At 30.6% G+C, this 18,170-nt stretch overlaps 1 protein-coding gene across 1 annotated transcript; it reads right to left on the bottom strand.

Annotated features, from left to right (window-relative positions):
• Positions 1-7,408: 7,408 nt before the first annotated feature.
• mrps35 (mitochondrial ribosomal protein S35) lies at positions 7,409-16,235 on the bottom strand. The gene is made up of 3 exons (XM_073832318.1): positions 16,127-16,235; positions 15,973-16,042; positions 7,409-7,898 (listed from the first exon to the last, which is right to left on the bottom strand). Exons 1-3 carry the CDS (start codon positions 16,189-16,191, stop codon positions 7,623-7,625), a joined length of 411 nt encoding a protein of 136 aa, XP_073688419.1. The 5' UTR covers positions 16,192-16,235; the 3' UTR covers positions 7,409-7,622.
• Positions 16,236-18,170: the final 1,935 nt, after the last annotated feature.

Below are 18,170 nucleotides of genomic sequence, written 5' to 3'. Positions count from 1 at the left end.
TTGTAGTATTTTGGCATTAAAAATGAACATTCCCTCAGTCTGCAAATCTATTTGATGAGTATAAAGCTTGTTCATGTCACTCAGGTGTGGATCCTGACCTGTTGGTGTTTGGGAAGTACTTCACCACCAATGTGCGTGTACTGCCTCACATGTCGTCCTCGCGGCTCAATGTTTCAGAGCCGCTGACCTCTGACAAGCGTCAGTTCAACTATCCACCCAACTCTCCCATCCGTTCCATCAGTCCTGCCTCCACTAGCACGAAAAAAGCCACAACCCCCCAACAAACCACTCGTGCTGTTTCTACTGCACATGAAGTACAACATAACCTTCCTCGATGTACTACAATACAGGCTACAACTGCTCAAAGCATGTCAGAACATGAACAGAAAATGGACTCCACACTCAATCCCCAACAGACTACTTCTACGCCACAGTGGACATCTGTGAACCTGCGTCATATGACCACCACTCTGACAGATGAACCTGATACAACAACTGACACTTTAAACCAAAGCATCCCAACCCCCGCACCAGTTTATACAACCACAGCCCACCCAAGCTCAACAACTGACTACTTGACCTCTACTTTGACCTCCATCCCAATCAACAAAGCTCTAAGGTCCTCAACTACCCAACAGCATTTGGCTCTACAGACTACAAACTCTTTGGCGACAGCTTCTCAAAAGTCTATGCAATCTTCAAGTTCCTCAACCACCCAACAGCCTTTGGAGCTAAAAACATCAGCTCTACAGACTATGAACTCTTTGGTGATAGCTTCTCAAAAGTCTACACAATCTTCAAGTTCCTCAACTACCCAACAGCCTTTGGGATTACAAACTTCAACTCCGGAGAATATGTACCCTTTGGCGATGGCTTCTCAAAAGTCTATGCAATCTTCAAGTTCCTCAACCACCCTACAGCCTTTGGAACTAAAAACTTTAGCTCTACAGACTATGAAATCTTTGGCGATTGCTTCTCAAAAGTCTATGCAATCTTCAAGCTCCTCAACTATCCAACAGCCTTTGGGATTAAAACTTTCAACTCTACAGACTACGAACTCTTTGGCTTCTCAAAAGTCTACGCAACCTTTCACCAAGGTCTCCCAACAACCCTTAACCCAAATTACAAAGCACTCTACTTCGCTTTCTAAATCCACGTTGGAAGAGTATCCACAAACTACAGCGCAAACAATTTTTATCGGGGCGGTTACCACCCAGACTTATGCACCTTTACAATCCGAAACCTCAATAACCGCGAAACCCAATGTTCCCTTACAAGCATCGACCCAAATTACCAGTGCATATGAGAAAATACAAGCTACAACTGATCTTAAAATGAACTCTACACTCAATCCCCAAGAGGCGACTACTACGCCACATGACCTCCTAACTTCTGCAGACGTTCCCTTACAAACCTCAACCCAAGCTACTTCTGCATGTGAGACTTCTACATGGCCTTTACGAACCCCAACCCAAACTACTACTCCATCCCAAACAAAAGAGACAACTAGCAGTGAAACAAGAACCTTAAAGATCTCAACCACCACTGATGGTTCTGCAAGTTTCACCCACACCCGAACGGGCAATTCAGCAACCACCGGTAGTTTGAGTTCTTCTCTAACTGCCCCAACTAGCAGCGTGGTGGACAGTCAACCGTACCCCAATGACACGAAGGGTTACATTAGCCGGAACATCACTACCGGTGATGCACCTCAACCCGGCGGGGATGGAAGCTTGACGTCGGTGTGGCATTTGGCGGCCAACACCATGCTGGTGGCTTTAGCAACCTGTGCTACCATCACGTTCTGCTGCTGTTGTTTGGTATTCTTGGCTCTGAGCTGGAGAGGCCGGAGGCGACGGAAGGGCAGGTACAGGACAAATCTGAGGTGCAAGAGAGGATCAATGAGACTCATCAAATACGTCATTGTAAGAGAAAGTTCGTAAAGCAGGGTTCTTCAAATCTGGCACTGGGTAGGGTTGCACCAGCCATAAGTCCATGCTAGAGGCTTAGATACTACCCATTTCGGAATGTACACCACTTTATTTGGTTGCTCCAATTATGGCATAATATATCATAAATGATGTCTCTTACTAAAATGTAGTAAAAACCCCATTAAAGATTTGTGTTATTTTAAAAATCCACATCTTTTTATACATATGTTGGACTGTGGGGGGCGCCATTATTTCGATGACATAAAATGGTTGCACTTTGTGAGCTACTGGCGCTCTTGTTGCTATTTTAACCACAACACAACTCAGAAAATAAAATACTGATATGACGACCAAAGCTGCTAAATGAGCTTACAGGTGCCGATGGATATAAGTGAGGCTTAAACCATTGATTTTTCACCACAAGAAGTCTTAATGCTCAGATATCAAGTGAAATCCACGCTGAGAAACTCCTCTTTACATCTACCGTTTCTTGTCTCTGCCGTTTGTAAGCTCTTTCAGTAGCTGTGCTTTACTAAAAGCCTCAAAGGCATCAGGGCTAAAGTGGAAAGAACAAAGACGCAGGTCTTTAGGGAGTTTTATTTGTCCACAGGCATTTTCCCATTCTTTTCTCCTCTTCTTATTTCTAGGGAAGCAGTGAAGACTTACTTGTGGCCATTCGACTGAAAATTACCAACCAAAAGTTGCACAATGCGGCAACGTATGAGTATTTTATTTTCCAAGTTGCTTATTCCAAGTAGTGTTGTGGTAAAAATAGCAACAGGTAGCATCAGTAGCTCACCGAGTGCAACATCATGTCATTGAAATAATGGCATGTCCCATAGTCCAAAATTGTATAAAACATTCTGATTTTTTTTAAATAATGTAAATCTTTCATGCGTCTTCTACTACATATTTTAGTAAAAGACGTTATTTACATTGCCTACTTGTTTAAACGACAACAACAAAAATGTGTACAGATGACAATGCTGTCAAAATGACACAAGTTTTATGCATGACATGTTTTATGCATGCTAAGCCAGAAGTTGGCAACAGTGTTGCCAAGTCTGAAGGATTTCCAGCGGAATTGGGTTACTTCAACAGGCTGAAGTGACCCCAATAATATGATAATTATCCTCTGGAACACGATGTGATTGGGCTAGTTTTGAGTAGCAATCGGGCGTTTTTTGTTGTAAAAACCTAGCAACCATGACTGCCGATGATGCTTTGTAAAGACTCACCCATTGTAATAGACTGGGCACGTAATATGCATGCACATGACGTCACCGTTTTCACAGATTTGTTTTTTTGTAGCTTACAGTTGAGGTCAAAAGTTTACATCCTTCTTTCAGAATCTACAAAATGTTAATTATTTTACCAAAAAAAGAGAAATCCCATAAAATGCATGTTATTGTTTATTTAGAACGGAATAAGATATTTCACATAAAAGATGTTTACATATAGTCCACAAGAGAAAATAATAGTATGAAGAATAAAGTTTTATAAATTCAACTGTGTTGTTACCGGAATGATCCACAGATGTTTTTTGTTTAGTTGCATATGAGTCTCTCAGTTGCTCAAAATCATACAGTCATTGTTGGAAAGGGTTCAAATCCACAAAAATGCTGGAAAACCAAAGAATTTGTGGGACCTGAAGGATTTTTCTGAAGAACAGCAGGCAGTTTAACTGTTCAGGTCAAACAAGGGACTCAAGAACAACTATCACTAAACAAAAAGTCACAGCTGTGGATCATTTCACAAACCAGTCATTTTTATAAATTCAACGATTATTTTCTCTTGTGGACTATATGTAAATATCTCTTATGTGAAATATCTTATTCAGGTCAGTACTAAATAAACAACAACAATGCATTTTGTATGATCCCTCTTATTTTGGTAAACTAATTAACATTTTTGCAGATTCTAAAAGGTTATGTAAACTTTTGACCTCAGCTGTATATGGAGGCAAAAACGGTATCATTTTCAAAAACATGCAGTTTTAGACCAGTTTTCAAACTTCCTGTCTAAAATACTGTCCTATCGTTATGGAAAAAAAAGAAAAAAAAGGCAAAGTTGTTACTTACATACAGCTGGTGTGTAAAACAAGCTAATTAGGACATTCAGGATTACTGGAAAATTATACGATGGTGAGTTTGATATGTGACCCTGGATAACAAAACTAGTCATACGTAGCATGGGTATATTTGTAGCAATAGCCAAAAACACATTGTACAGGTCAAAATAATCAATTTTTCTTTCATGTCAAAAATTATTAGGATATTAAGTAAAGATCATGTTCCATGAAGATATTTTGTAGGTTTCCCACTGTACTTGATTAGTAATATGTTTTGCTAAGAACTTCATTTGGACAACTTTAAAGGTGATTTTCTCAATATTTAGATTTTCTGCACCCTCAGATTCTAGATTTTCAAATAGTTGTATCTCAGCCCAATTTTATCTTATCCTAACAAGCCATACAGGAATGGAAAGCTTATTTGTTAAGCTTTCATATAATGTAAAAAACCCTCTTATGACTGGATTTGTGGTCTAGGGTCACAAAATTCTGGAGTACAACGGCCCTCCAGGCCCAGATTTGGAGAACCCAGTCAAAACCACATGATCGGATGAACAAGTTTTGTAGATGCTGCTAAGATTTTTTTTTTTTTTTATGGTTTAACTCAAGTTGGCTAAACTAAAGTTGGATGTGCTGAAGACTCAAAAACAACCACATCAGTGGTTTTGAAAGTATGACTTATTGTGTATATAGTCAAACCTCAACACATTAGCCCTGAGCTTCCCATTCAGTGCCATTCATGGACTATAAAAAACAAAATTTAGTATGTCGTGAGAATTTGAGGATTCACCAGAGGACTTCAAAACACATACTGGTTTGTTACTATGAAGATTTCTATAAAAAAATGACATGCTGCTTTAGAATTTGACCAAAACAATGCATCATAGAAGCCAGCATAATGAGGTATTGACATTTTGTATATGTTCATCCCAGATCTTGTTTTATAAAGTGAATGCATGATGAAAGTATGTATTTTATGCAAGTCTTTCTTGGACAGTCTTGTGCATGTAAAGCCTTCACCGTTTCATTAAACAGATGATTTATATTTTAATTACACCTTTAAAGACAGATCTCAGCACACTTGTTTTGATATACCGTGGTCCAGTTGAGAACACCTGACAGTTTTGTTCCAAAAAGGCAGTTGCTTGCTAAGTGCTTTAAGATGCGCAAGACCGCCGCCACTTTCCGCGTCCAAATGGAAGCGGCCGGAATTTAGGAGTTTGGTTTCTGCTTTCCCAGAAGTGACAGCTCAGAGCAGGAACTAATGGAGGGCTGGGGTATTTTTACTAGATGTTGGCTCAAAGCGTCCTTTCAGTGGGGTGCTGTAATGGCACTTGACGCAGCATCGATGGTGTGTTTTGAGCGGGTCGGAGTGCGGGGAGCTCTAGGGGTAATTGTTTCGAGAAGTGACCTATTTTGTGTAAACTAAATGCAGTGTCCGATATTTGTCTTGTGAAATGCGAACCAAGAAGTTTTGTCCTGTAATTTAATCTATAAACTATGAAAACCTGATTCAGCAAGAGAATGAAAAAAATAAACGCATACATAAAAAAAAAGGAAACTTTTTTTTTTTTTTTCAGCCTGAAGTCAGAATTGTGAGATTTAAAATTAATTTTAAATTTTAAAAGTATTTTTTTGTTTGTTTCTCACAATTCCAAGTTTACCTCTTGGAATTCTGCCCTTTTTCTAATTAACTGTGATCAATTCACACTTTATATTTCACAATTATGCCTATTCTGAATTCTTTTTCGGACTTTTCTGAATAGTCTCAGAAGTGCAAGTTTAAAAAAAGGCAGAAATGTGAGATTTATTTTTCAATATAAATTTAAATTAAGTTTTTCTCACAATTCCAAGTTTACATTTTGGAATTCTGTCATTTATCTAATTGTGATTATTTAAAATTAATTGCAGTTGTGACCTTTTTATCTCTCAATTGAAACTTTATATTTCACAACTCTGCCTTTTCTGAGTTTTTTTTTCTCAAACTGCAAGTTTTAAATATGCTATTGCAAAATAAATAAAAAAAAGATTAAAAAAGACTACTTCACAATTCAAGTTATGAGGGGAAAAAAGTCGGTAATGTGAGATTTAAATTAATTTTTATCAAGTTTACATCTTGGAATTATGCCCTTTTTCTAATTTATTGTGATCAATTAAAAGTAATTGTAATTTTGACCTTTTTATGTCCCAATTCAAACTTTATATTTCACAATTCTGCCTTTTCTGAATTCTGATTTTTCAGAAATTTAGTCAGAACTGAAAGTTTTGCAATAGTCAATTTTTTTTTAAATAGCTAAATAAAATAAATCCATACAAAAAAAGTAAAGACTACCATACAATTAAGTTTTTTTTCGTTCTGAAAAAAAAAAAAGGGCAGAAATGTTAGATTTAATTTTTAAATATAAATTTAAATTAAATTAGTTTTTCTCACAATTCCACAATTTACATTTTGGAATTCTGTCATTTATCTAATTATGATTAATTAGACAATTAATTGTAGTTTTCTGAATTCAGAGTTTTAAAATGTTCTCAAAACCTCAAGTTATAAATTTGTTACTTCAAAAAAATAAAATAAAAATAAACAAAGACTTTATCTCACAATTCAGTGTTTTTTTACAGTTATGAAGAAAAAAATCAGTAATGTGAGATTCAAATTAATTTTTTTCACCCTCATAATTCCATGTTTACGTCTTGGTATTCTGCCCTTTTCCTAATTAATTGTGATTAATTAGAAAATTAATTGTAATTACGACCTTTTTATATCACAATTCAAGTTTTATATTTTACAATTCTGCCTTTTTTGAATTCAGACTTTTCTCAGAACTGCAAGTTATAAATATGCTATTGCAAAAATAATAATAAACTAAAATAATAAAACATAATAATAATAAAGTCAATAAAAATCAGAATTGTAAAAATAATAATAATAATAATGAGACAAACTGCAATTACCATTTTTTTGTCCCGTGTCAGAAACGGGCTTTTACTCAACTGATAGTATTTTATAGGTATATAAAAATATATAGTTTTTTATTTGAAAAAAAAAAAAAAAAATTAAATGTAAAAAATGATAATTGCATTTACCCAAAGTTTTAAATACACACACACACACACACACACACACACACACACACAAATGAACAAAATTGTACTTTATAATATATGTATATAAAAATATTTTGTTAAATATATTTAAAAACAATTATCTAAATTTTTTTTTTTTTTTTTTGGTTCAAAATACATTTTGCAAATACCACTTTTTTACTTTTGTTTCTGTGGCAGAAACAGGCTCTTACTTAACTGGCAGCATTGTGATAAACTAGATAGACTTTTATTGTACTTTTAGAAGGCAGAAGCTTTGAATATTCTGCATTGCATTTCATGGGGGGGGAAAAAAAAAACAAATCAGTGCTGTTATTAATTTATTTTTCACAAATATGGCAGAATTGTGCATATAATTTGAAAACAACAAAAATCATCAAAATAATTCAAACAATGCATGGCTCACTGGTGGAAAAAAGTCATTTCACCACTTTTTGTTTTCCTCAACACATTTTTAATATATAATTGTACATGTGTTTTGCCAGAGCTCACAGGCTGCTGGTTTTCTTCTGCGTTCCTCAGATATTAAAGAGCTTCTTTACAGCCTCTTTATACTGGAGTAGATTTTCCTCAGTCTCTCCCTCGTTCTTGAGCTTGAGCATCGTGTCTTTATACTCCTGCACCGCCGGCTGCCCCAGCAGCTCCTCCCTGGTTCCCTCCTCCACCTCCTCCTTCACTCCAAGCGCTCGCATGCGCAGGAGTGTGTCCAGAATGTTCTTCTGGGACGGACTGTCTTCCCACTCGTACTGCTCCATATCCGCACGCGTCTTTTCCTGCTCCCACGCCTCGGTTTTCTGTAAAACAGTCACGTGACAAAAACATATGAATAGTTTGATAGTGAAAGTGACTGACTGATCACAAAATGTTTGGTGCGTACTCTCGAATGTGTTGCACCTAATGTAGTGGTGAAAATAATCATTTTATGATTACAATTGCAGCAATTGTCAGATTGCACAATATGACCCAAAAGAAATTTGCAATTATCAGTGGTCTTTTATGCCTGTGACTGTACGGTTTATCATTTTACATGGAAAAAACATTAAGTCTTGCGGGAAAACAATTTCAGATATATTTTTAAATATATTAAAATGCACACAAAATAGTCAAAATTGGATAATATTAAAAAAATAATTTAAAAAAAAGAATATATAATTTTATATATTTAAAAAGAAATGCCTATTTTTGTTTATTTTTCGATGTCTAATTTTTCAAAATAATTCTAATTTCTAAATAGTTTAATCTAAATATATTTATACTGTTCAAAAATTCATGTTGCATTTACCCAATTTTGCATTTTACATATATATAAAAATATGTAAAAATATTTAAAAATAAATATTTAAAATGGTTAAATTCATTTCATTTCCTCATTTATTTTTATTTCTGATATTTTTCTAATCTAAATATATTTGTTGTTCAAAAAAATAAATGTAGCATTTACCCAGTTGTCAATGCACAAAAGGCCAAAAATTTTATATGTATATGAAAGTATACATTTAATATATTTAAAAATAAATATTTTTTTTTATAAATTGTTTTATTTTTATTTTTATTTCTCTCTCTCTCTCTCTCTCTCTCTCTATATATATATATATATATGTGTGAAAATATTTAAAATATTTAAATATTATAATTTTTTTATTTCTGATAATTTTCAATCTAAATATATTTGTTGTTCAGAAAAATAAATGTATAATTTACCCAATAGTTATAAATGCACAAAAAGGCCAAAGAAATTGATATATTTTATAAAATATGTATAAAAATATTTTTGAATATATAGTATTTAGAAATAAATATTTATTTAATATTTTTTTATTTTCAAATTTTTTCTATTTCTGAAAAGTTGTGCATACACAAAAAGGCCAAAGAAATATATATATATATATATATATATATATATATATATATATATATATATATATATATATATATATATATATATATATATATATATGAATATCCAGTATTTAGAAATAAATATATTTTTTTTCAGATTTTTAATCTTTAATCTTAATTTTTAAATTGTAAATACACAAAAGGCCAAAAAGTTATGTATTTTATAAGTATATAAAAGTATATATTTAATATATTTAAAAACAAATATTTATTTTTATTTAATTTCAGATTTTTTTTTTAATCAATCTCATATATTTGTTGTTCAAAAAATGTAATGTATTAAAAATGCCAATAAATTGAAAAATATATTTTTAATTATTCAGTATTTAAAAATGTTTTTCTCATTAATTTCTGATTAACTTCTGATTTTATTTTCAATCTAAATTATTTGTTGTTCAAAAAAAAGAAAAGAAAAGAAATTTAGCATGTACCCAAAGTTATTTGTTAATAATTTTGCCTTTTTGTGTATGTATCTGAAAGAATATTGTTTATATATTTAAAAATAAATTAATTTATTTCTGACTTTTTTTTTATATATTTGTTCAGAAAAAGGAACAACAAACTTGTAAATACACAAATTGATGTATTTTATAATATATTTAATTATATAAAAATATATTTTGGAATATACAGTATTTGAAAATAAATATTTTTTTCATTTTTTTTCTGATATGTTTTCTATTTCTGAGTTGTTCAATCGAAATATATTTATGTTGTTCAAAAAAGTAGCATTTACCCAAAGTTGTAAATACACAAAAAGGCCCATGTGTATATATGTATATACTTTTTTTAATTTCAAATATAGTATAAATATAGAAAAAAAATCTATTTCTATTTCTTATTTCTATAAATGTGTATATATACATGTAATACTTTTTGTATATATTTTTATATTTTATTTTCTTTTTTATTATTATATTTTTATATTGTATTAAATATACTGCTGATATAGATTTTAAGAGATAGATACTATATAATTCCTGTATTTATTTGATCAAATAATAAAGTAAAATTTTAATTAATAAATAATACATTTAATATAGTAGTAGTAATTTTTGATAAACTAATAATTTTGATTGTTACTACTACTAGTTGAGTAGTTATTAAATATATTTTGGTCAGACTTTTTTTCTTTTTTTTTTAAATCATATGTTTGTGTTAAAATCTATCAAGGCTTATTTTATATTCTTACAATAATAATGTTAAAAGACTAAAACACGTCAATATTTACATAGACAAGCTAGTATCTTGCAATTTTAACTTAACTTCAGGACTTTTGACTGAAGTCAGAACTTCATCAGAGATTCATGGTAAAAGCAACTTTACAAAACAAACGACACTTTTCGATCATCTGATGAATTCTGGTAGGATAAAAATGCCAATCTGTAATAAACATGTCTACTTAAACTCAGTGCAGCTCTGATTTCTCATCAACCAGCAGTGAAAACACAGAGACGCCGCTGAACATTAACTTAAACGTTTGAACGACTGCCGCAAAGAGTTTGATAAGAACCCTTGGAGTTCCTCCTTTTCCGAGATGAAATTTTCCCAATACTTCCCATCCTCATTGACAAAAGCGTCTTTGTGTGTCTGAAGGCCTCTGCGTGCCACAGGGCAGATAACCCTCGCGCCAGTGCAGGTGCTGCAGACTAATGACCATCAATACGGCTCCTGCTCGCAAAAAACCAATCCCTCGTCATTCTCCGATTCCAGCCGTCCTCCGTTCCTCTCCCGAATCACCCGGCCGCGGGGCACTACTTAGGGAGCGACTGATGGATTAGGTGGTTTCTATGGAGATGAGGGTGGTTTGGCTGGATCTTGAGGATTTGATTAGGACCGTTGGCCCAAATGATTCAATTTAGCCGAAGAGGCAAATCAAATGGTTTGCGACTAATTGAAGAGATTGGCCTTTCACTTGAGAGAATGGGAGTATAATTGAGGACCTGACCCGAAGACATGGAGACGCTCTCTGGTTTGCTTTCCAAAGGCCACCGCTGTGGTCGCTTAGCCACTCAGACGCTCAGGTTTATGGAGAGTTCTTCTGTTGAAGAAGCATCTAAATCAAGTGTTAAGAGTCAACGTGAAATCTAAATGGACACCATTTTAACTTTTGTTTTTCAACTGAGACACTCATTTCTGAGCGTTTTCACAAACTTTATTGTATACAAATATATATGTGACCCTGGACCACAAAACCAGTCTTAAGTCGCTGGGGTATATTTGTAGCAATAGCCAAAAATACATTGTATGGGTCAAAATTATTGATTTTTCTTTTATGCCAAAAATCATTAGGAAATTAAGTAAAGATCATGTTCCAGGAAGATTTTTTTGTAAAATTCCTACTGCAAACATATCAAAATGTACATTTTGAGTAATAATATGCATTGTTAAGAATGATTGTTAAGGTGATTTTCTCAGTATTTTGATTTTTTTTGCACCCTCAGATTCCAGATCTTCAAATCGTGTATCTCGGCCAAATATTGTCCTATCCTAACAAACCATACATCAATAGAAAGCTTATTTATTGAGCTTTCATGTGATGTATACATCTCAGTTTTGTAAAATTTAACCTTTAAAAATACATTTATTTTAGATTTAATATTTCAGTTTGTATATTTTATTTTCTGTTTTTATTATTATATTATTTATATTAAATATATTGTTAATATAGATTTTAATAGATAGATACTTATAATTTCTGTATTTATTTTATTTACCTGAACAAAAAAAAAAAAACATTACACATTTACATAAAATTTGATACATTATAGTTACTTATATTTAAAATAATGAAGTAAAATGTAAATTAATAATTAAATACATATATATATATATATATATATATATATATATATATATATATATTTATATATAATAAAATAATGAAGTAAAAAAATATGTATAGAGAGAGAGAAAGATAGATAGATATACATTATACTACTACAATTGTGATATTGTGATAAACTATTTTTTAATGTATTTAAAAAATATATATTGATAAATATATATTGATATATATATATATATATATATAATATATATATATATATATATATATATATATATATATATATAAATATACACACACACACACACACACACACACACACACTGGTTTACATGTTTTATGGGGACATTCCATAGGCGTAATGGTTTTTATACTGTACAAACCGTATTTTCTATTGCCCTACACCTACCCTACACCTAAACCTAGCCCTCACAGGAGATTGTGCAAACTTTTACTTCCTCAAAAAAACTCATTGTGCATGATTTATAAACCTGTTTCCTCATGGGGACCTGAGAAATGTCCCCACAAGGTCAAAATTTACTGGTATTCCTATCCTTGTGGGGACATTTGGTCCCCACAATGTGATGAATACCAGGTACACACACACACACACACACACACACACACACACACACACACACACACACACACACACACACACACACACACACACATTTTATTAATTAATTAAAATAAAGTTAATTAGCATATATGAGAGACATATTTTGGCCAGAAATGTTGAACAATTACAATAAATATATTGCTAACACAGATTTAAAAAAAACTATATATTTTGATGAGTTTTGGTTACTTATATTTAAATGAAATTATAAAGTATATTTTATTAATATTAATAAATGTATTTTAAGATTGGAAAATGTATTTTGTGGTCATTTTGTTTTATATTTTACCATATGTTTTAAACTAAATATATTTTAAATTAGATAAATATATCTCATACATGTCCCAAAATATTTCCATGAAGTCAACTGTATTTTTTATTATTTATTTATTTATTTTGGTCGTTAAGCCACCCTTTAGCCATTTTGAGAAGCACGCCGCATTGCGATGACTTCACGACGCGTTAAAAACCAAATGAAATGGAAAAAACCGAGGTGATATTCAACCTCTAGAAACACATCCAGGCCACATTTGTTCCAAAACCTCTTCCAGTCAATGTGAACACAGTTTGAATGGATTATCCTGTAGCCGCATTGGCAGCTAAATCAGGTCTCAAAGATACAATCGCCCTCGTGGTGGGGAACAATCGGCTGCTTTGTGGCGTCCCGCCCCCCTCCCGTTCCCACCCGACGTCACTCTACCCCGTCCTGACCGCTCCGAGCCGCCACTATGCTAGCCATTGTGCTAGCGAAAGGCCAGCGGACAGCGTTACACTTCCCAACCAGGATGGCAAACAAAGCTCGCCTGTGGCTCTCAGCCAGGCTTCGTGAAGCTAAGAACATAGTTACACAACACCAAAGCCAGTCAGTCTCCTGCGACAAGAGCATGATGGGAAAACGCACACATCTTGAGCATTTGTCACATTTTATTGACACCCGATCCGCTTTTTTGCTTGTCGGCCTTGTGAGAATCCAAAAGGTCACGTTCTTTACTCCTCAAAGATGCTTTAAGAAGATCACCCGCGTAGGAAGCCTTCAGTTTGCCGACTTTGAGAAGTTCAAGTGTATAAATTACAGCGCTCTTGTCCTTAATCTGTGTTTTATCAAATGGCGCCTGCTAATTCATCCTCTGTTGTGCTAATGAGGTCAATCATGCGATACCCGAAGGTTACTAATCGCTTTTTTGAGTCTCACTTAATTCACAAAGGAAACTGTCACATTACATCTGTTGTCAGTTAAATAGCCGCTCTCAACTTTGATCGTGAACCCGGCGTAAGCGGAGACGGTTCTTCCGCGGAGATATGACGTGAATTATTGATGTGGCGTTTCATCCAGCTGTAATGAGAATCTTCTGCTTTTTCCAATGGAATCTCCTTGGCGGCCAATCAGACGCTTCCATTCAGCCAGCGTTTCCACTCTCGGGTTGCTCATTGGCCGAGACAGCTGTCAATCATATAATCAGCGGAACTATCAGCTGGATAATCATGACACTAATTGAGTGATGGTTTGGCGGGAGAGGTTTGATGGAGTGCTTTCACTAAACATTGTGGATCAAGCTCAAGGTAAGAACTACTAAACTAAACTAAACTGAAAACTAAACCAAACACCAATTGAAAATGAAAGACAAGTCCCCTCAAATAAATATGTTTACAATCATACATTTTAGTTCTTTATTTTCAAACAAAATATATTTTTATTGTTTAAAATATATTTTGCACTTACCTAAAATGTATTTAAAGATTGAAAATGATTTTTTTTTTCACATTCTGCTGTATATTTTAGCATTTGAAGATTTAAATGAAATATATTTTCAGTCAAAAGTTAACTGCCTTAAGCAACACGGTTTACAACATATATTTTTAGCATATATTTGAATATATTTTGCTAGACTTTATATGACTGATTAAATAAATAATAATAAAAATGAAAAAATAATTAATTAATAAAGAAAAAATGTAGGGTGGAATTTTAGTCAGAGAAAAAAATAAAAACTTAATAAATCTAATATAGATATAATTCCTGTGTTCATTTTATTTACCTAAAATGTATCTACAATTTTAAGAAATGTATCTTTTTATACATTATATGTTTTGATGGTTTAAACTAAATATTTAACATTTGAAAACTATATTTCCTGCATTGCTATTTTAGCATACATTTAAAGCTTATTTAAGCCAGAAATAAAAAATTGTCCCAAAAAACAATAATAATAAAAAATATTAATAGAGAAAAAAAAATTATTTATGTGACTGAATAAATAAGTAAATAAATAAAAAATAAAAACGAAATAAAATAATTAATTAATATAGAAAATTATAATAATAATATAATAATAATAATAATAATAATAATAATAATAATGTAACATATATTAGAAATATATTTTGCTTAGACTTAATATGTCTAAATAAAATAAATAAATAAATGAATAAAAGGATTAATTAATAGAGAAAAATGTAGGTTTGCATATATTTAACATTTTGGTCGGAGAAAAAAAAAATCCATTTCCACTTTTTCAGGCCTGAAAAAAATAAAAATAAAAAAAAGTCATATATTAAGAAATTTTGGTCAGGGAAAAAGTTCTAAAATATTTCCATTTCCACTTTTTCAGCCCTGAAAAAAAATAAATAAAATACAATAATAGAGAAAAAATGTAGGGTGGCATATATTTAAAATTAAATAATCTATTTTTATTTCCACTTTTAAGCTCTAAAAAAAAAAAAAAAAAAAAAAAAAAAAAATTAATAATAGAGTAAAAATGTAAAATAAAAATATTTCCATTTCCACTTTTTTCAGGCCTGAAAAATAAAATAAAATAAGAAATTCCAGGTTTCCAAATTAATTTCAGGCCTGAAAAAAATAAAAAATAAAAAAAAATAAGGCATATATTAGAAATTTTTGTCAGGGAAAAAGTTTTTAAATATTTCCATTTCCACTTTTCCAGCCCTGAAAAATAAAATAAAATAATTAACAGAGAAAAAATGTAGAGTGGCAAATATTTCAAATTAAATAAAAATATTTCAAGCATATATTTAAAATTCAGCTCTGAAAAATAAAATAAAATTATTATTAATAGAGTAAAAATGTAAAATAAAAATATTTCCATTTCCACTTTTTTTCAGACCTGAAAAATAAAATAAATAAAATAATAAATTCCAGTTTTCAAAATGAATTTCAATCTAAAAGCAGGGGATGCAAAAACACAAAGCGCACTGTCACGGTTGTGGATTCCTAAGCTCTTTCTGTTTCTTTATTCGCGCACCCCTCACCCTATCGTTTTAGGTCGTCCCACAGGGGGTCTCGCTCATGGAAATCCACCCCGCCGTCAGCGGGACCCCACTGAAACTTTCATAAGAGTTCAGGTACAATAGAGATGTGAAATATTCATGACACACATCAGAGAGCCTCTCCTGTGATTCAAACACACGAGGATCGACCTCCATCAGACAGAAGCTGATCACAATCCAGCCAATGTACTGATACACAAATCGTAATGATCAGTAATGTCAGATATCAAACAATTGAGTCTATCTGAAGTAATGCGAAGGGTTGAGGACTCACCCAGGACTCGTGGTAAAGCACGGTGAGGAGGTACATGGCGTACTCGTAATTCTGCTGTCTCAGCGGGCAACTACAAATTGACACACAAGACCATTTTAATGATGAGGGAAATGAGGAATAAAAACAACACAATGTATTTATCCAAATCACGCACCTGTCTGTTGTGATGGTGAGCGTGTCGGTGTCTTTACAGTATCGCTCTTCACTCAGTTTGATCATCTTTTTTCTGGCATGATCATCCAGATTTAGGCTGGAGAGCTTCACCTGCAAAGGACAAAAACACTTTTAACCACCTTTTTATTTAAAGAAAGTGTTTGATTGGTTAAAAACTCCACCATAATTGAGAATTCATGAGGGATAAAGCAGTCAGTAGTCATTATCACAAAATTAAACGTGATAGGATGATCAGGACCCTGCTAATTACATGGCTATCTACCAAAAATGTACTTTTTTTTTTTTTTTTTTAGTAATAAGGAGGTTATGGCTAACTAAAACTAAAACCATAAAACTATTTGTAAAAAAAATTCAGTTAGTTGTTAAGACATTTTAACATTTTTACTCAAATACTAAATAATTAACATTGAAATAAAATGTATGAAATGTATACATATAAATAATAATGCTAAAATTGACAGAAATTAAAAGTTAAAATGAAAAAAAAAACTATATATAAAAAACTATAATAGTATCTCAATGATACTAAAAAAACATACATGTAAAATAACACAAATGACAAACATATGACAACTGACAAATTACCTTAAATTTATAAAAAAATATTAATGAACTATAATACTATAAATAATATTAGTATAAATATTATGCTATTAATATAAACTATAATAGTATTTCAATTAAACTAAATTGACATAATACACATTACAATAACAAAATTAATCACAATTAAAACCAAATTATAAAATCACTAAAATAAAAAAATTAATTTTCTAAAGATTATAAAAAATATTAATAAAAACTATAATTATATAATAAATAATACTAAAATATCATGAAATATATATATATATATATAAAACAATTTAAATAATAATAAAAATTAAAACTTAAAAATAAAACAAAATTAATCACAATTAAAACAGTCATAAAATCACTAAAATAAAATAAGAAATTTCAAAAATAATTTCTATATTAATATAAAATATAATATCTCAATAGTATTAAAATAACATGCACATAAAAATAATAATAAAAAAAATCTGATTATTTAATAAATTAAAAACTAAAAAAAATGTATACAATTTTTTTATTTAGTTTATTTACTGAAATAACTAAAAATACTAAATAACTAAAACTAAATTAAAATGTATCAAATATATACATATAATAATACTAAAATAAAAAAACTAATAGTTAAAATGAAAAGAATATATAAAAATAAAAAACTATAATAGTATCTCGATACTAAAATAACATACATATAAAATAATAATACAAATGACAAACATAAAATCACTAAAATAAAAACAAATAAACAAACTGAAAAAGTATAAACAAATTTAATTTCTAAAAAATATTAATACAACTATAATACTATAAATAATATTAGTATAAATATTATACTATTAATATAAACTATAGTAATATTTCAAGTAAACTAAATTAACATAATACACATAATAACAAAATTAATCACAATTAAAACAAAGTCATAAAATCAAAATACAATTTTTTTTTCTAAAAATTATATTAAAAATATTAATAAAAAGTAACTATTACAATATAATGAATAATACTAAAATAACATGAAATATATATAAAACAAAATTGAACTTTAACAGAAACTTGAAAATAGAAAAACTTTTTATAGATTTATTTTTAAAACATTGAACAAAAATAACACATTTCTAAAAAATTTCTAAATATTACTAAAAACTATAATAGTATCTCAATGGTAATAAAATAACAAAAATACTAATACAAATGAAAAACCTAAATCTGATTATTTAATAAAAATTAAAAATAAAATGTCTAAAGAAAATAGTAAAAACTATAATAATATAATGAATAATACTAAAATAACATGGAAAAAATATATAAAACAAAATTTTACTTTAACAAAATTAATTAAAACAGAAAATATAACTGTTTTATAGATTTATTTTTACACACAATTTATTACACAAAGATAACACATTTTCTAAAGAATTCTAAATGTTAATAAAAACTATAATAGTATC

Source organism: Garra rufa, chromosome 25 (genome assembly GCF_049309525.1).
Source record: "Garra rufa chromosome 25, GarRuf1.0, whole genome shotgun sequence".
Lineage (NCBI taxonomy): Eukaryota > Metazoa > Chordata > Actinopteri > Cypriniformes > Cyprinidae > Garra > Garra rufa.
The sequence above is the reverse complement of the archived record's forward strand: the minus strand, read 5'-3'. Positions and strand labels throughout refer to the sequence as shown.

Bases quoted from the DNA above. Each gene is read 5' to 3' on its own strand.
- mrps35 (XM_073832318.1), bottom strand. From the start codon at position 16,191: ATGATCAAACTGAGTGAAGAGCGATACTGTAAAGACACCGACACGCTC. The intron at 16,043-16,126 runs GTGCGTGATTTG...GTCAATTTGTAG, and splicing joins CTCACCATCACAACAGACAG to TTGCCCGCTGAGACAGCAGA. The intron at 7,899-15,972 runs GTGAGTCCTCAA...ACTGTTTTACAG, and splicing joins TGCTTTACCACGAGTCCTGG to AAAACCGAGGCGTGGGAGCA.